General features: G+C 35.7%; 1 protein-coding gene across 23 annotated transcripts in view; it reads right to left on the bottom strand.

The window, feature by feature from the left end:
- Window positions 1-20,878, bottom strand: part of SOX6 (SRY-box transcription factor 6) — a 664,535-nt gene that overhangs the window by 15,265 nt on the left and 628,392 nt on the right. For 22 of the 23 annotated variants that reach the window (XM_054438794.2, XM_054438792.2, XM_063671129.1 and 19 more), the window contains 2 exons: window positions 6,921-7,154; window positions 4,128-4,344 (listed from right to left, as the gene is read on the bottom strand). In XM_054438794.2, the coding sequence (XP_054294769.1) occupies window positions 4,128-4,344; window positions 6,921-7,154 (451 nt within the window). The remainder of the gene's footprint in view (window positions 1-4,127; window positions 4,345-6,920; window positions 7,155-20,878) is intronic. The other variant, XM_054438803.2, reaches the window with a different exon arrangement.

Here is a 20,878-nt window from a genome sequence, read left to right as displayed (position 1 = left end):
AAGCCTGGTTTACATCTCAGCTCAGCCATTTACTAGCTGTGTGGCCCTAGACAAATTATTTAACATCTCTGAATATTGCATTTTTCAATTGTATAGTGAGAATGATATTCCCTATCTTGTAAATTTGTTGTATTTGCAATAATCTGTATAATCCACTCAGCAGAGTACACAGCACACAGTAAGTACTCAATAATCTATCTATATCATTGCTAAAAAACTAGCCCCAAATTTAATATTTTATGGTAGTTTTACATCTGTATCATGGGGGATTGGTTCCAGGACCCCCACAGATAACAAAATCCGAGGATGCTCAAGTCCCTTTTATAAAGTGGTATAGTATTTGCATATAACCTACACATATCCCCTATATACTTTAAACAATCTCATTATTTATAATAGCTAATACAATATAAATGTTATGTAAACACTTGTTATGCTGAATTGTTTAGGAAATAAATGCAAGAAAAAAAAGTCTGTAGATGTTCCATACAGATGCAACCACTGTAGACCTAACTACATAGTGTACTTTAGCAATAATATAACATTTTCTCGAATTTTTTAAAAAAATATTCTTGATCCACAATTGGTTGAATCCACAAAGATATAGAGGGCTGAATGTACCTGCATAATTCTCTATGAGTTCATAGGTAAATTACCAAATAAGTTTCAAATAAATGGAAGTATATTTGGTCACAGTTCTTTGGGAAGACATCATTGTAGCTACATGTACCCTAATGAATATTCCCTCTACATTAATAGAGGGAATATTCCTATTAATAGAGGGAAAATAGAGGAATAGCTTTTTGCCATTCCTATTAATAGAGGGAATAGTAGAGGGAATATTCTGGATACCACACTCAGAATTGGTAAGGGCCTATTTGAAACCAGCTATGTGTCCGACACTTTACGAAATTAGTATAGTACATGAGGCATTATTTCTGTACCCATGAGTTTCAGAGAATTCTGTAGTTGGAGAAGCCAGATACATACAAACAAATATACACAGCCAGATACATACATGAATAGATTAGCATATAATAGTGCGTTATAAACACACATACACACACATTTATTATCTGGAATAATCCAGATAATAATCTTATCCAGATTATTACAACATTCTGATACTTACTCTGCAAACTGAAGAGGTTAAAACCAAGGCAAGAGCTAACATTGCTCCCTTCCATATTATTGATAAATTCATTTCATAATAGCTAAGTAATAAAAAAAATCTAACTCATCAGCCACAGTTATGTAGTCAGTAAAATGCATGAAAATGTTGAGCAGTATATGCACTTTTATTGGCTTGAAAGTTATGCATGTCTTTTCAAAATCAGCTATAAAAATTGATCTCAACCCATTCCATCAAAATGTCAATAGCAATATTTGAATTTTTGTTCATTTTTTGCTCAACTCTTGTAATAACCTCATATCTAATAAAGATCAATTTCCAAAGACAAACCTCAGGAAATTAATAATCTATCAACTACAAGTACTTAAAAGAGATATACAAATCCTTAAGCAGAAATAACACCTGGCTCTACATAGCAAGTATTATCAAAGCTGGGCAGAGGAAAATGCTCAGCATTGAGATTAAAGAATAAGACATTCTGATCATTGCCTGCACTTCAGTAGCCCTATTCTGCAGTCTAAAATGATCCTTCCATAAAGGACTATTCTACACTATCGAGAACAGGATACTTAGTCTCTAAATTTCAAAGCTCTTTTTATGTACCATACACCACAAGCAGAGACTTCATTTTCTCCAAGTGCTAAGAGCTCTTGCTCAGATGGCATAGCCACACTCATGACTGCCAGCATAAGGCTATGAGGCATATTCTGAGACAAAGTAGTAAAGACAGTTCCTCAGTCATTTGGCATGATGGGGGCCAAGACCTGAATTTGAACCTTTCTTTATCACCTTTCTGTAGCCATAGAAACTCTCTAAAACTCAACTTCTTTATCTTATTTAGAGAATTATGTGACTTATATATCTAAAATCCTAGTATACACTAGATAGTCAATAAATAATAGATGTTATTAAATTGTTTTAGTTTTTTATTTTTACATGCATTGGTACATGTTGTGGTATTTTGATCTAGAGCTGTTTTAATGTACCCTTTAGTAAAGGGAACTAAATTCAATAGTATTACTGCAACTCATATTTTCAAATATGTATTACACCAAGGTATTAAGACAGTACCTTTAGTAGCCTTCCACACTGGTGGAACAGCCCCACTATGTATCACTACATACACAGGGAACATGACTGAGGACAAGGGCAGGAATCACAAAAGGTCCCAAACTTAAACTTTGGATTGTTCAAAAGAGATTATACATAATCTTAGAGGTGTACTAACGGGATTAAAAGAGAATGTTTATCACACAATCTTAAAGTGGACTATGAATTAGTATTTTTCATAAATCCTCTAATTATCAGCTGAATAGCCCAATTATACCACATTGCCCTGTTTAGCATTAAATGCATTACCTTTAAAAATGCAATTTATAATATATGCATTTATAATATTGAGGATTACTTCTATATAAATGCATTACCTTTAAAAATGCATTTATAATATAGAGGAATTTGATAATCCTATTTTGTCATGTCTTCATTTATTAACATACTGGGATCTTTTATAATAAAGTGGCTTAAGCTTCTCTCTACCTCTAAAAGGTTCTGCCATGGTATAAAGAAATTCATTGATCATCTGGTGTGATATAAAATATGGTTTTCTGTGATAGGAAATACATATTAAATAGTAATGATAATGCTAGAGTTCACCTTTATTGATATCGTATTAAGCACTATATAAAGTACTTTTAAAAGCATTGCCTCATTGGATCCTCTCAACAATCATACAAGATAGTTTCCACTATTCGTTTCATTTTACACATGAGAAAACAAAAGTTAGAGAAGTTAAATAACTTGCCCAGGTAGGTGGCACAGTCAGTATGTGAATCCCAGCAGTCAAATTCCAAAGCCCACGCTCCTCCCGAAAACACTGCAGTGTATTGCACAGATTCATGACCCAGACTACTTTCATTGGCTTTGTTTTCTTACTCTATTTACTATTCCTTTTAAACACATGCTCTGAAACCAACTTTTTGTTCCACGGGGTTACCTCTTGAGTACCCTTAAAAGTGAATAGCTCTTTACTTCTCCTTTAAGGTACCTCTTTTTCTACCTTCAAGTGAAGCTCTCTTAGTTCCCTGGCACAGCACAGCTCCTCAATTCTCCTCCAAGTTCACAGCAAATGCAACTTCCCTCTTGCTTACTCTGCTTCTCTCTCTCAAGCTCTTTCCCAAGTGTTTCCCTACTCTGAGTCCAGCTGCTTCAGGTCTGTGCCTCAAATGGCCCTCTGGGTTTGCCACCCTGCTGTGCTTCTAGGTCTGGGTATGCTGGAATCTACAGTCATCTGCATCCCCACTTATCCTGACTACTGTGGTTATGAGGGGCCTCTTTTGAATGCAGACAGCCAGTCAGCCAAGTCGAAATTTATACCAGAAATCTATTACCTAATTTTTAAACAAAATGACATGAAATCAGACTTGAAGATATCAAAAGCATGTCTAGTTTCTGATTTAAGCAAGAAAATACACATTGTTACTGCTCCCACCACAGAATAATTTACTGCAACAGGAGTTCTGGATCTTATGCCAAAAATGAGGTCCTCTAACCAATGTCAAGGCCAATTATCTTGTGGTAGATCCCACAACAAAAGCAGACTATTGTGATTAGAGTCAGAAGCACCACCCAGAGAAGCTGGAAAGCTTTTGGGGATTTCTTAAGGTTAGTTTTTATTTTTTCTCCCTGTGTGTCTGCTTAAATAAACTACCAGAAACTCTGTATGTGGGCACTGAGCATCTTAAATTGGCTTGGGAGACAATGACAGGGGTGATCAGCTGGGAGTGAACTGTTCCAGGTTTGGCTTGATTTGAGCAAAAGCCATGGTGCAAGGCAGTGCCCCTATGACACAGCAAAGATTCTCTTGGCCAAGCCCCTTCAGTATGCCACAACCTCCTCTTTCCCTAATCTGCTTCCCAAACGTACTGCCAGTAGCCATCCTATAGTTACTCACCACAAAAGTAAAGCCCAGGTGGCTAAATTCAGGAATACTTACCCCACAGTAAAGAACTGCCTCATCTCCTGTCTCCGAGACCTCATCAGTTGCTTATACTCCCCAATCCGAAGCTTTTTGCCATCAACAATGCAGGTGCGTTTCGGTCGGGGTTTGTATTTATAGTTTGGGTACTTCTCTAAGTGGATCTTGCTTAGCCGGGCCTGCTCTTCATAATAAGGTTGCTTCTCCTGGTTGGACATTGATTTCCAGCGAGATCCTAGAAATAAAAATAGCCTTAAGTACCCAAGTGGTCAAGGCAACATATTCTAGGCAAACACAACTAGATATACCTTCCCACCACTTCACTCATTTGTGAGCTGGGTGGCTCCAATTACCACATACCACTGGCTGTCCTAACTATACTTTTAGTCTATAGCACAAAGAACAATTTTGCGTATGATACTTTCCTGCATTATTTCTCTCAATAGTTTAAGACTGATGCTACTATAGTATTTTAAAATACATCTTTGCTGCTTAAAGATCATCGCCTACACCAAGGTCTTTCCCCATCCACCTGCCTACCCTCTCAACAGGGATAAAAGGCTAAACCTCCTAAGCATACTTTTGAGCATGACAGGATTCTCAGGAAAAGCTTTCTTTGTCCTAGAAATTCAAACATCTCCCAAACTCCAAGTATCTTTAGCGAAACTATCCTTTGACAAGATGTCAGCAGATGTTGAAATCCTTCCACGTATAAAAAACTACTGTGCACAAGTCTCCCATGGCCTAGGTAATTAAAAAAACCTAAGCTCTACCTAAGAAGTTATAGCTTTAGAACCGGAAGATACCATTGGAATTATATATACCATTTTCAAGTACTATAAATGCTCATTCAAAGCTGTACCAATAAAAGTACAAAAATTTTTAATACGGTTTATACAGGAAGAAGGATAAGTATTCACTTCTCTAATATTGTTTATAAAGAATTATCTAAACACTTGATGAAGAGGGGATGTGTTTTTTTACATGTATCAAATTGCATTTTTGTGTCTCGCTGGTGAATAAAGCGGTAACAGCTGTGCAGACTGGATGTTAGCTATTCTTCAGTAGAGATTTTTCGTACATAAACAAATGGAAAAGTTGTACAAATATTCTCTGCAGCCAGCAATATCCTGGTCTGCTTTAATAGCACATGCATCCCTGCTCTTTCCTGATTGTTGTTCAAAAGTTGTGTAGAAGGCCTTAGCAGATAGGCTTCTCTGTGTTCTGCTGGTTTCCAGCAGCTTAAAGCCCCAATTAACAAAGAATTCTTGGTGCTCTTGAAACGCTTGCACTTAAAACTTTATATTTTAATGAATATACTTACTATATTCCTAATAATTTTTTCACGGAATGCACACAAATAATATAGATGCCCCACAGCTGCCAAAATGGAAACAGAGAGGCTCTGTGCCCATCTGAAGGCTTACTCATATTGCTACTAAAAGGGCAGAAAAATATGAAAATCTTCAAGTTAGATATAAAACTGTAAGGCCAGAGAAGCGCTGATTTTTTTTTTTTAGAATGTCGTTTAACTAGAAAAAAACATGTATGTCCACTAGGAACATTTTGGTTTGAAAGATATTTAAATTCAAAAGAATAACATCCCTATGCATAACTCTGAAGCTCTAAAAATAAAAACCACACTTAATTGTAATGACATTTAGTATCCATTTTGAAATTAGGAAATCAAAAAAAAGAAAAACATATTTTAACATTTCACCACTACTTGATCTTATATATGTTTTAAATTTTTCTTAGAGGTCACTGCCTCAAAATGCCTCAGAATCAAGTTAAATTATTTATACAGTGACAAAACATGTGTATCTGTGCATGTCCAGATCACTGATATTTACTCAGGTTAAATATTTATTACTTTTGAACAAAACATTTAAAAAATTAAAACCACAGTTTAAGTCTCTAATGTTTTTCAGCTTCTTAAACGGCTTCCTTTGAGATTTTGTCACATCGTGACAGCTTTAAGTAGAAGAGTGCCTTCTGTGTTTTTCCTTTTTAAAGAGGAAACATGTTGACTGTAATGCTGCATGTTGAATAAAATATGTTTAACATGTTGAGCACAATAATTCCAAACTGTACAATCCACACTAGGCAAGCTCTACACTCATAGAACAAGGCTTGATTTTAATCCTGAGAAATAGAGAATCACTCTGGCAATTTACCACAAACTGGGCCTCTGCCCTGTAGCTCGTGTGTTCAGCTCACTGCTATGAAATTTGAACTAGTCATATCTTACTAAAATAATTGTAGATTTATTTTACAAGTTTTAAAGTGATCATCAGAGGCACTGTTCTGCACTCCATGAATTTCACACCATTTTGGGTTTCTAGTCCTTGATGAATTCTTTCAGTGGGACATATAAACCCAAGAACACTAAAGCAGAAAACTGTAGGGTCTATGAGTACTTCATAGCAACATATGAATTTAGGAGAACTGCACAGTAAAAGGAGATAAAGCTTGTCTCCATGATTCTTGTTTAGCAGTGACCTCTCAAGAGTTGCTAAATTCACAGTATTAACACATACTATAAATAGTTTTGTCTCTGAAATAAGTGTTTAGCCAGTCCTGCCCTGGCACCTGGTGGATATAATAACTCCCAAACCTAAATGCCACATTATGGGGTGGGGGATGCAGACGTGATGACGAAGGCTCCTGCGGCAGCTGGCTGACCTTCGTCTAACTTGCGCCCGCCACAGTCTCCCTTAGGATCCTAGTTATCTCCTTCCTTCCCACCCTGGTGGCACTCATGGGACTTGCAGGGGAGAAGATCAGCTTTAGCTGCACTGCTGCACTCACCTAAGATTTTGCTAATGTTGGAGTTATGCATGTCGGGGAAGGCCTGAAGGATTTTTCTCCTCTCATCCTTTGCCCAAACCATGAATGCATTCATTGGTCGCTTGATGTGTGGCTCGCTGCTGGCACGGCCGCGGGCGTCCCTGTAGACTCGTGCTTCAGCCACAGTGGCACCTCCTGTTGGCCAACAATAATACTGCTGTAGTTTAGCTGCAGAGCCATTCATTGCTTTACTTCCTGTAATGTCAGGGCAGGAAGAACAAGATGAGTGGAAAGCGTTATTTTGTGGATAATGTCACACAGCTTGCCGCCCAGGTCAGCTGTTTTCCCCAGGTCCTCCTCTTCTTTTCTAAGTAACTTCTTGGAAGTAGAAGGCAGGTTCAAATGACAATTCTACAGGCTCTTCTGATGTAGCCCTCAAAGACACACTAAGAATTAATTTTGTGTGTGTTTTATACACCCTACCACATTTACTACAATAAATGGTAGATGATCACAGAGCAATGAATGACATTACCTTATGGTAAACTTTCCTGCTGTAATTCCTTTCTTCAAAAGCATGCTCTTACCGGTCATTTTAGACTCATTTGCCCCAGATCACAACCACTCTATATGTTTCCCCCAAATAGAATTGTTTTTCACAATATTGTCTTGACCTGTGCTCTTCTCACTGCCTAGAAGACCCTTCTACTCTTTCATGCTAAATCCCATTCAACCTTCAATCATGTTTCATGATTGAATGAATTAATTCAATGAAAAATATTTATTGAGCAATTACTATAACCTAGGTTTTATGCCAGGTGCTAAGGAGACCATGGTAAATGAAACAGCTCCTGCTTTTAAGGAGCTCACAGTTCAGAGTAAGGACAGACAATTATAACAAAGTGGGTGAGAGGTGCTACAATACTGACGTTAACTGGGCACCAAAAGAGCACCAGATAGAATGGTCAGCTAGTGCTTCCTAGGAGATGTGATGTCTAAACTGAGTCTTCAAGGATGAATAGGAATCAGCAAGTGAGTGGGAGAGGGAGTAAAAAGTCCGATGGGAAGGGTAATTCGGGGTAAAGGAACAGCATTTGCAATGATGCTCCCCAGGCTGCACTCAGTCGTCTTGCTTTCAGGAGACATGCCCCGTAGTAATTATTGTTTATGTGACTATCTTCCTCCTTTCCACTCCTCTCAGGAATATGAGATACCTAAAGTTAACGATTATGCTGTACTCATTCTTGTATCCTCAGGATTTTTCACATAATAGATAATAAAATATTCATTAAGCAAAGATTATTTGGTTTTCAACTCATATGCAAAAGTCGTAGACTAAGAGGCATTTATTTCTAGCGTCCTGTTCTATTTTTCTGTTGTTTAAGGGTAGTTCTTTAACATCTATGAAACTATGCCTAAATTCCTGATGCTATATAATTTCCAAAGAGCTGACTCCAGTAACATACTAGATTGAAAGCTCCCTGAAGATAGGGCAAGGGATGGGTCTTATTCACTGCTGTATTCCTAGGATTCAATAAAGTACTTGACACATAGGATTTCAATTAGTAAAATATGTTATATTAATGCATGATTGAATAAATAAATGAATGAATGAACATGGTTCTTACTTGTTTTCATGCACCCTATACCAGGGTAATATACTGATGTATACCTTTGTGATGTGGCAACTCCTGAATATGTCCCACAGATTGAGAACTTCTATAATTAAAGGTAAAGTGGTTGGACTGATAGCCTCAGACAAGGCTTCTACCACATAACAGGAAAGCCTACGCCCAGAAGCTCAGAAGCAAAATATACATTAAAACCAACATTTCTATTTTCTGGAAAAAGTAAATCCTTTCTGCTCAGTGAAGTTATTATACAGGACCAACATGATTCAATCAATCTCTGGCCCTTCGTCTCTATTTTTAGATACCTTGGTTAAGTAGACATTTGTTTGTGTCAAAGCCAGTAGTAAATTACAACGTTATAGTGCTCTATTATTTAGCAAATATGGTTATCATTTACTGCAAACAAAAGACAGTATAAAAGGGTGGGATTGGCTAACTTGAATTTTTTTCTAAACAGGAAGGAGGGCAGAAAGACTATTTTCTGAAGATTATACAAAAATAACATATTTTATAAACAGCCCTTCTTTTAGGCCTACTAGACAGAATGATCCTTTACATGAAAAGTCTTAGATCCCAAGATGCATAACTAATATGATACCTTTTTGCCACCATACCCACAGTACATTAATTTCATTTAAAATGCACTGACCATACAGGATAAATTGATTTCACTTTATATGGGTTTGACAGCCATGTTTATTGTGCAGTGAAATGTAGTGTAGCTTCCAGCTGACAATATCTATCAACACAGGGCAATATGCTGACTGCTGGGCCAGATGAAGGCATACATTACTCTGGAAGTGAAACACTCATTCAGATACGACAGTGTCTTCTCCTGAGGATCACCATGGTAATTTATGATGCCCTCAGTGCCATTACTTTACAACTGACATGGATTCAGCAATTTATATACTGACATGCATTCACATAAAAGGAGACAGGTTTGTGGAGAATGTCAGATGCAAAAACATTTCAATATTATTCTAAGTTAACTGCTATGCCACAGGTGATCAACATTTGAGACCTGCTTTTACTGTTGTAGCTTTCTCTCCACCTCTAGCAAAACCAAATAGTCAGCTTCCATTTATTTCTTCATTTAAAATATATATTTCATCGTAAATGGGAAGTTTTACTGTCCCAAAGACTGACAGAGATCATAGTGGATTTTTAGATGCTGGCTTTGGTATAAACATTCTAGATTCTCTACTCCGTACCAATTGAGTCTCCCAGATATGCCATACATACGCCCAATCTCTCTCCCACTCATGCTATACCACAGTCTTCACATATCCTTTCTACTCTCTTCTACTTTACCAATTTCTACCTTTTTCTGAGGAACAGAGCTCAAGTCTGACCTCTACCCTGCACTGACCTTTTCTTTTCCTCTTACATCACATATTATCTTCAGGAGCTAAAGGACAAGGAATTGATTACATAGCAGTTCTCTGGGACTCACATGTAACGCTTCCAGAAGTTGAAAAATTCAAGCACAGTGCACAGAACAAAAACATGAATTAAGAAGGGGAAGAATAGAAAATGCTTTAGATCATGTGCACATCGCTTTTTTCTGGTCACCTCTTCTCTCTTCCAGAAGGAGTGAACTACAAATGAATGAGGACATCCTAAGCTAAACTAGAAATGTTGTATCAGATGAATCAAGATTTGGGAAGAAGAGATTTACCCAGGGAGGCCAACATTTGAAACTACTTTTAAATTGAATCTGATACCTGATCAACTACAACAGCGACTTTTAACACCACACAGATTGCAGTGCCCAGATCCCTTTGCAAAATCATAACTTGGAAAATGTTTTCCTGTTTTTCCTTCTCCCACTCTTCCTATTTTTGCCCCCTTCCTGTCCTATCTCCCAAATATGTAGTACTCTAACGCTATCTTATGACTATGCAAATTATGCCCAGGAGGTCACTCTCCTTAATTAGAAAGTCAATGAAAACAACAACAACAAACCAAATTTGCATATAAAAATGGTCTCACCTTTGCTTTCACCACCACCACTAACATCCCAGAAAGGGAGTCTATCCTTCCCTAGATTTATAATATCTGAATTAACACCTGGGTAATGTATAGAAAATACAGTAATATAAACCACAAATGCCCCACAAATACATATTGAAGGTTTCTGCTATTCTGTCTTTTCAAAGTGACTATGCCATATAAGACTTATATGGAACTCATTGAAGCATCCACATGAGTACTATGCAGAAAGATGTTTTCAACAAATATTTCTTGAATATTTTGATAGAAAACATCTCCCAATATTACTTTTTTTTCATTTAAAGCTGACAACTTATCTATTACTTGAATTTACAATCTAAGTTTGAGTTAAACTTAGATTCAGAATTTTAAGAAAGTATTAGAGGCTACAAAGTCAAAAGAACATTTAGAAACTGTCCCTAAACTTTGCTTCTGAAAAAAAATGGTTAAAGAATTGTTGCCGCAGTAGAAATACATATGATTGTATGTGTGTGTATAAATTCAGAAATTTAAAAATGGAAATTATATATCTGGAAAACCCTTATAAATAGATAAGAAAATTTTTACAGCATACTATAAATTGTTTTCAAAAGGTATACTATTAACCTGTGTATCTGAAGTCTAAAATTCACTTTGTTATAATTAATTTTAAAAATCTGCATATTGTATGATTTCATTCTGCTCCATTCATCATTAAGTGCAAAAAACTAAGTATTTCATTCTTAAATAGCCAATAGTCTGCATCAGAATCCAGAACTTGGAATGGCTCATAATTCTATGAGGCAGCTTCTTCTTCTTTTAATAGCAGAGGAGTCATTTGTGAGTTCAGCGTATGATTTTTCATGGAAAACAGTTAGAAGAAGCCTAGACCCACAGTTATGTATCTGGAGACGGCTTTCCAGCTGACCTAAGAGTCTTTAATTGCCAGCAACAGCAGTCCCAAATGACAGTTGCTGAAAGGCCAAGAGATCAACAGCACCACAGTAGGCTTCAAGGGAAAGCAAGGTCCCGTACGCCAGGAGAGGCTGCTCTGTATAACTTCCCCTAGAAGGCTCAAATTGGTTAATTCATCCTTCATCTCAGTTTGTGTAAAGGCAAACTTTCGGTTAGATTAAAGATAGTTAATCTGCAGAGAGAAAATAGAAATTGCCAGGGCAAATATCTCCTTAGAAAGCTGTGATTTGAATGATTTAAAGAGAAGACAAAATTGAGTTTTTCCAGGTGGGTTGGAAAGAAGGCCAGTTTCACCATCATAGCCTCTGGCAATGGTCCTGAACTAATCCTGGAGAGGCCCCTTCCTGGTTAAATTCCAAGGGATATCGGAGTGAATGAGTGAGTGCCTGGTGCACATATAAAGTTATCCCTCAAGGGAATTCTGGTTAATTCTATAATGTGCCTAGTAATAATTTATTTATGTATTAATTCAATAAACACTTCTGACACATTTCATATGTACCCAGCATTGTGATGGGGTATACAAAGATAAATAACACGTGTACTTTGTTTTTAAGGAATTTGGTCCAATGGGAGAAGACACATAAATTAAAAATTACAAACGATGCTAACAGCGGTAATTTAAAAATACTATTAGAGCAGGGAAAATAAGCTACTAACACAATTGGAGTGGACAGAGATGAATATTAGGGAGGCTTCAGAGTTGAAGCGGTGCTTGAGCAGCATCTTAAAGGAGAAGTAATAATTTACCAGCAGGTATGAATGTGAAACTATTTTGGGCTAGGAAATCAGTGTGAGGAAAGGCACAGGGTTATAAAAAAAAGCAAAGGACATTTTAGGGAATAAAAAGAAGCTGGCGATGGCTTGGGTTTATGTAAAAAAAAAAAAAAGGGGGGAGTACTAACAGATGAAATTAGAAAAGTAAATAGGGACCAAATTTGCTAAGCACCTTGAATGCCAAGCTAAGAAGTCTTTTGGGGTTTTTAAGCAGAAGAGTAACATGGAAAAATATGTTCTAGAAGAGATCAAAATGGAAAACTAAATGAGAAATTACCACTGAATAGTCTCAATGATTACCAGTGAATTGATAATAAAGAATAGAATAGAGGAAAAATAAAGTGACTACCTCTTCAAGGGCCCATTAAAACTTACATTTTGTCAGATAGAATTAATGTGATACATGCAAAATATTGGCACAAAAGGTTCTATTATAAAATCAAATTCTGGTAATGGCAGAATAGCTCATATCAGACCTATCCTCCAACAGATAATAAATATAAACTCTGAACAAAATATGAAAAAAAACCCATAGATGTTGAAGATTCCTGAGAGCTACCAAAATTAAACAGAAACTGGAGTGGATTCCATCCTAGAATGAAAGGCATTTTACTAAATGAAATTCTGTTTTCATAATTTTTCCCATGAAGACACTTTCTGATCTTCATAGCATGGAGTGGCTAGAATGCAAATAGAAAGTCAGTTTAATTGGCTTAATGTGTCAGAAGACAGAGTTTGAACTTACAGGTGGCTGCTGACCCCTGAACTTGCCATGTATTTGGAAGACTCAAATGAACCCAATTAAAAACAGAGCTGTGTATCTGGAAAATCTGAAAAGAGATTTCAGCTGATGCCCTTTGCAAGAGAAACAGAATTTGAATTGGAATCCTATCAAGTTAAAAAGAATTCATAAACACCTTGGGCTTTCCACTGAAACTTCAGAGGGGCAACTCCTTAGGAATAAATGCCAGGACTAAGGATTTGCCCTAAGACTAAAAACAAAATTAAAAAAGACTCTCCCTAACAGTGCAAAAACTAAGTGTCTACAAGTTCAACATGTGCAGCAGGTAATTTAACTGCTTCCTGCCCCCAAAATTAAAATTTTTCAGAGAAAGCTAATAGAATACAGAGTATCTACAATGGATAATCCACAACATACAATATATAATAAAAAAGTATGAGTTGTACAAACAACCAGGAAAATGTGACTCAGAGATCAAAAAATAAAAAAAAATAAAAATAAAGGAAGAAAAATACTGGCTGAAAATTACCTGAATTTGGTGAGAAACATCAACTAAGAGGTTTAAGACATTCAGGGAAATGCAGGCCAAATAAATACAAACAAAACCACACCTAGAAACTAGTTAAACTACTGAAAACCAAAGACAAAGAGAAAATTCCGGAGAAAAGGGACATATTACTTACAGGGAAACAAAATTACAAATAAGTGCTGATTATTCACTAGAAACAATGAAGACTAGTAGATTATGGAACATCTTTATAATGCCATAAAAGGAAATAAATTCAGAGTTTTATCCAGTGAACATATGCTTCAAAAATGAATATGAAATATACTCTCAAATGATTAAAAGCTAAAAGAATGAGTTACCAGCAAACACCAAAAGAGATATTCAAGAAAATTATTCAAGAGGAAAAGAAATAACACTCAATAAAAACCAGATATACAGAAAGAAAGGAAGAATATTAAAAATGATTCGTGACCATTTTTTCTTCTCTGGATTTCACTAATAAACAGCTAATTGTTTAATGTTTTTAAAAGGCAAGGAACTATTTAATACAAAATATAACATTGTATTGTGGGACTTATAACATATAAAAAGGTGAAATATGGAACAACAACAGCATATTACCACAAAAGATGAGGGTATAAATAGAATTAGATTGTTAAAGGTCGTAATATTTTACATGAAGCGGTAAAATTTTAACGGTAAGGATACTCAATTAAGGTTTCATAGTGAATCCTTAGAAAAACCAATTTAAAAAAATACAAAGAGGCCAGGCGAGGTAGCTCATGCCTGCAATTTCAGCACTCTGGGAGGCAGAGGTGGGAGGATCTCTTGAGGCCAGGAGTTCAAGACCAGCCTGGGCAACATACTGAGACTGTCTCTACAAAAGGTTAAAAAATTAGCTACATGTGGCGGCATGCACCTGTAGTTCCAGCTACTCAGGAGGCTGAGGTGGGAGGATTGCTTGAGCCCAGGAGGTTGAGGCTGGGCCACTGCTCTCCAGCCTGGGTTGATGGAACAAGACCTTGACTCAAAACAAAAAACAAACAAACAAAAGTAAAAAATACAAAGAAGTATAGCTAAAAATCCACCAGAGTACTTCAAACAAAAGACTTAAAAAGGGATTCAATTAACACAAAGGAAGGCCGAAGAGGAGAAATAGAAGATGAAAAACTGAGGGAACAAATACAAGTAGTGAAAAAAATACTAAAATGTAAGACCTAAGCCAACAAATTTAATAATTATATTAAACAGAAATAAATCAAATTATCTAATTAAAAGTCAGTGATTTCTCTGAATGGATAAAGAGTAAGAATCAATGAAACAGAAAACAGATACAATAAAGACAACTTACAAAGCCAAGGTTAGAAATTTGAAAAGTACAATAAAATTAATAAATCCTAAGTAAGATGGGTCAACAGACAAAGAGAGCAGACAAAAATGCCAGTATTTGGACTAAAAGAGGAGATTTCACTGTAGACACTACCCATATTACAAAGATAAAAAGAGAATATTATAAATAACTTAATTTCAATAAATTTGACAACTTAGATAAAATGAACATATTTGTTGAAAGACACAAACTACCCAAATTCACTCAAGAATAAATAGAAAATCTGAATACACTGATAGCTAATAAATCAATTGAATTTATAGCCAAGAACTTATCCACAAAGAAAACTGAAGCCCCGAATGGTTTCACTGGTAAATTCTTTCAAATATTTAAGGAAAATAAGAATAATATTGCATAAAGGTATGAAAGTAGAGGAAGAAGGAACACTTCTTAATTAAGTTTATGAGGCAGCATACCTTGACAGAGGTTTGAGCGTTAAGTGCAAAATTTTAAAATAAAATGTTAACAAATTGAATCCAGCCAAATGTAAAAAATAGATAATACATCATGACCAAGTAGAACTTATCTCAAGAATGTAAAATTGGTTTAACATTTGAAAATCAGACAATGTAGCTCATTACACTAACAGAACAAAGGGAAAGAAAACACATGATAATCACAATAGATTCAGAAAATGGTTTTGACAACATTCAACACTCAATCATGTTAGAAATGCTCAGGAAATTAGTATTAAAAGGAAACTTTCCCAGTCTGATAAAGGGCATTTAAGAAAAACCTACAGGTAACATCACACTTAACAGTGAACTACCGAATGCTTTCTCTAAAAATGAAGAACAAGGCGAAGATGTCCACTCTCACCATTGTTAATCAGCAATTAAAAAACTAAAAAGCTCACGCTTTATATTTTGGGAGGCTGAGGTGGGCGGATCATGAGGTCAGGAGTTCAAGACCAGCCTGATCAATATGGTGAAACCCTGCTCTACTAAAAATACAAAAAATTAGCCGGGCATGTTGGCATGTGCCTGTAATCCCAGCTACTCAGGAGGCTGAGGCAGGAGAATGTCTTGAACTCGGGAGGCAGAGGCTGCAGTGAGCCGAGATCGCACCACTGCCGTCCAGCCTGGGCAACAGAGCAAGATTCCATTTCAAAAATAAAATAAAATAAAATAAAAAATAAAAAGCATACAAATTATAAAGGAATAAATAATGTCATCTGTTCATATATAATTGTTTACATAAAAAATCCTAAGGAATTTACAAAATACTAGAACTAATAAGTGAATTAACAGTATTGCAATAAATAATAAAAAATACTGAAATCAATCATATTTCTTTATACTAGCAACAAACAATTAAAAAATAATATTCAAATATATATTTATAATAGCATCAGATAATAAAATACTTGGAAATAAATTTAACTGAAAAAAGTATTCAAGACATCTACACTAAAAACAAAACAACATTTGTAACTTAAAGACCTATATAAATGGAGGAATATACCATGTTCCTGAATCAGAAGACTCAATATTGTTACAATGTTATTGTTCCCAAATTTACCTACAGATTCAACCAAATTCCAATAAAAATTCCTCAAAGTTTTTTTCATATAAGGTGACCAACTGACTTTAAAATTTATATGAAAAATAAAGCAGTAGGACAAACTAAAACAAACTTGAAGAAAATTAGAGGATTCAAACTACCTTAATGAAAACTAAGGCTGTTAAAGTGGAAAACGATAGTTTTTTCAACAAATACTGCCAGAACAAGTTGACAGATACATTGGAAAAAAATCCTGGATCTTGTATCACACATTATATCCAACAATTAGAGATGAATCATGACTTAAATAAAGAAAGAAAAAACTATAACACTCCTCTAAATATACATAAGACAATATTTTAGTGACTTTAAAGTAAAATGAATCTTAGATACAACATATAAATTACTAAATATACAAGAAAAATGTTAAATTGAACTTTATAAAAATTAAAACTCTGCTTATCAAAAGTCATTGTTAAGAAAATAAAATGTCAAAGCACATACTGGAAAAAATATTCAGAACACACATATCTGACAAGAACTTGCATCCAGGATATATAAAGAATGACCAAAAAAATCTAATTTTGAAATGGACAATAGACTTAAATGAACATTTTACAAAAAAGGATACAGTTACGGCCAATAAGCAGATGAAAATGTATTCCCTATTATTAATCATTAGGAAAACGCAAATTGAAACCACAATGAGATGCATTTCACTGGAATGGCTTAAGTGCTAAATGTTGACAAGGATAGGGAGCAACTGTAACTCTAATATACTGGTGATGAAAGTATAAAACAGCATAACCTTTTTCTGGCAATTTCTTCTAATTAAAATGCATATTTACATATGACCCAGCAAGTAAATTAAAGCTTTTGTCAAAAATAGACATATAAAAATATGATAGCAGTTTTATCAATAATAGAATAAAGGAAAATAACTGGAGAATGAACAAATTGTGATATATCCATACAATGGGATACTACTCAAAATAAAACTGTTTTAACTCTTAGCTTAAAAAAGGCAAAAATGACAACAAAAAAACCCCCCACAAAATAAAGCAGAAAACCAACCATCCAACAAATTAAATGCTCTTTTTTTTTGAAAGGTTCTTTTTTCTGTGGACCTGAAAAGTAGGTGACATATTCAGGCCATTGTGAACTCAAAGACAATCTCATTTACTAAAATGAATTATTAAGAAGAGCAAAAAACTATAATTGATTGCTTATGAAGAGAAAGAGACATAAGTATCACTATTGGGTTGCTTGACGGAACTGTTGACAATCACAGTATTTCAGACTACTTCATTTTATTAATAGAATAGTTGATTTTCTCCTGTGGGATTCTGAAGAGTCACACAATACATTTGGTAGTCCCTTATTTGGGTTATTAGAGAAAAATGATACTGAATGCATTAGAAACAAAATGTAGAAGGTGAAATTTTAGAAGTGGATTGAAATTAGAAAAGAGAGTATTAATACTACACAGATTTGATTTTTCACCATATTTATCCTACCAAATTTATCTTAATACAATAGAGGTCCAATTCATTGTGTTGAAGTAATGGCTGATAGATGTCTGTCTATGATTACGGAAACCTACTGCTAACTTCTCATTCCTGTTCTGCCAGAATGTGAACTTACTTTCATTATAGGAAGGCTGCTTGGATTTCAAATTTGATTTCTTCTTGCAAAAAAAAAGAAAAAGGATTTGGCTATCCTAGTGGTTTATTTGGCAGGCAAAATACATTCCATGGCTGAGCAAGAGCCTTAATCATTAAGGAAGTGAGGAAGTGATGTGTTCATCTTCTGAGAAGAAGAAATGCCAGAGGTGTAGAGCATGCTTTGTTCTCTACATCTTTTATAAAAATTACCTAGATATATTAGCAAAGAGTGATCTAGTGACAGGTGAAATGACTTAAGGAAGGCAAATGCAAAATATGGATACACAATTCTTCTGAGCTAGTGATTGGTGAATATATAAGAGCCAATGGTACAGGAACAAAAGATGAATTACCTGTGGTACTTTAATTAAAGTGTTAATTCTTCATTTGCTGAATGTTGAGGAAAACCATAAGTAAAGTTTAATATCTTTGTTTTCATCTTAAGGTTCCTTAGCCCTACTAAAAACAAATCCCTATTTACTTTAACTGTTGAAACTATCTACATCAAGAAATTCACTAAATAAACTAGAGAGAGAGAGAGGATGCCAGTGTGTGTGTGTGCGCGTGTGTGTGTGTTTGTGCGTGTGTGTGTGTGTGAGAGAGAGAGAGAGACACGAATAGAAAGGCCTAGTTATATATAATGTACACATAAAAAATTCCATTGGGCACTTTGGAAACAAACTTTTTATTTTTATTTATTTTATTTTATTTATTTATTTTTGAGACAGAGTCTCACTCTGTCACCCAGGCTGGAGTGCAGTGGGGTGATCTGGCTTACTGCAACCTCCGCCTGCTGGGTTCAAGCGATTCTCCTGCCTCAGCCTCCCGAGTAACTGGGATTACAGATGTGAGCCACCGTGCCCAGCTAATTGTTTTTTTATTTTTATTTTTAGTAGAGACAGGGTTTCACCATGTTGGCTAGGCTGGTCTTGAACTCCTGGTCTCAAATGATCTGCCTGCCTTGGCCTCCCAAAGTGCTGGGATTACAGGCGTGAGCCACTGCTCTCGGCTGGAAACAAACATTTTATTAATCGGAGTACCAAAGTATTTCTTTAAAGAGCAATTTACCTTTTTGATAGACTAGAACACAGGTCAGTTTCTAGGATAGGAACACCAGGTGTGCTAAGTAACTTTGCATAAAAATAATATTTACAAAGTGCTTTCACTAATTACATTATCTTCATCCTTATTACAATCTTTTAAAATGGGTAGGAAGGCAGATATCTTTTCACCCACTTTATGGATGAGGAAAGCAAGACTCAGAGACATGATAGCACCTTCCTCTGATTAACCAGTTGCTGGTAATACGAAGCAGAGCCAGTTCTAGAATCTAGATCTTCTGACTTTCAGCCTAGTACATCACCCCTTCACCAAAGCTACTCCAATCACTATTCGGCAATCTGAAATAACTCTGAATTTCAAAGCCCACCATTTCTTGGCTGGAACATTATTTTCCCCCTTTAAGGATGCCACTTCCCTGCCCAGCTAAGCACATTAGAAGAGCCCATTACCAGTTATGAAGTTCATGCCACTGTCTAATTGTTCTCTGAAATACTGCCCCACCAAAGATGCAAGGGCATGTAGAGAAAGCACTAAGGACTAAAATTATAGCTGGGATTAAAACAATGCTAAATTAATGCATTCCTTGGTTACAGGATTATGAGCAAGTGTTATTGTGGATAAGACTTCTATTTTTTTTCTATTAGAAACTCCATTCTCTTTAAAAGATCAACAAGAGGAATCAAAGGGAATTCCCTAAGGTCAGCTCTGAGGAAACATAAACCTCTAATTCAATAACTCTGCTACTGCTCTGAAAAAGGGCTTTATTATTGCAACATCCATATGGAGTCAATTGGACATTAATGACTAATCAATCCCTCCCCTTTCTATTCTACTTAAAGTGTCACAAACCATGTTTAGATTAGCCCATTTCCTGCTTAGGATTGCTCAAGATGTCTTTTGTTCTTTCAGGACCAGCCTGATGGAGGCAGCTTAAACAAACACACGACCGACCGGAGTGGCGCAGGAGTTATAAAGTGCCATATGTGAATGAACAAAGGGGCTATACTAAAGCCTTTTGTGGTATTTGTTAATGTTTTTCATCTGAGCTTAAAAAGGCTTAATGACTTTGTGGTGAGCTGATGCATGTGGCTCGTGGCTTCGCAAAATGAAGGAAATTCTAACCAGTGATATACCAGTCTGTATTTTCAAGAGTCTCTTGCTTTCAGTTTTGATGCCTGTGTTTACTTTTTTAAAAATTCTCAAGTTATATTTACTTTACACAGATAGCTAAACAGAGTCCTTTATCTTATTTCAACTACAGAATCCCAGGGCATCTGGGATAACTTACATTCTTTATTTTAATGACCTGAAGGGAGCATAGAGCATCAAATATCCCACTTATTATCTATATGCTATATTTATACATAGAAGGAGGGCCTACAAGCTGTTGAGCCCAGGTAAAAAGGCATCATTTAAGTTTGAACCAGAGACCACTGAGGTTGAAATAAGGCAATAACAAGTTCTGGCTTCCTAAGTTTTCAGGACAACTGGGCTCAGGTTCAAGAAGATGCCCTTGGAGAATAACGAGGCTGGTAAAAAGCTGGTAGACTGAATAATTTGTGTTGTTCAGCAGCTTTTGGCTTTATCCAACTCTAGCTCCTGTCATAGACTCTACGTGAAATTAAGAAGTGCAAAGCAAGATGAAGCAAGTCTCAGGAGTTAACAAAGATACTACTAAATCCATCCTCTCATTTCAATCTTTATCGATTGCCTTAGCCTTCACTATCTTTGCTGGACTATTATAAAAACTGGC

Source organism: Pongo pygmaeus, chromosome 9 (assembly GCF_028885625.2).
Source record: "Pongo pygmaeus isolate AG05252 chromosome 9, NHGRI_mPonPyg2-v2.0_pri, whole genome shotgun sequence".
Taxonomy (NCBI): Eukaryota; Metazoa; Chordata; class Mammalia; order Primates; family Hominidae; genus Pongo; species Pongo pygmaeus.
This window is presented reverse-complemented; position numbering and strand designations above follow the sequence as displayed.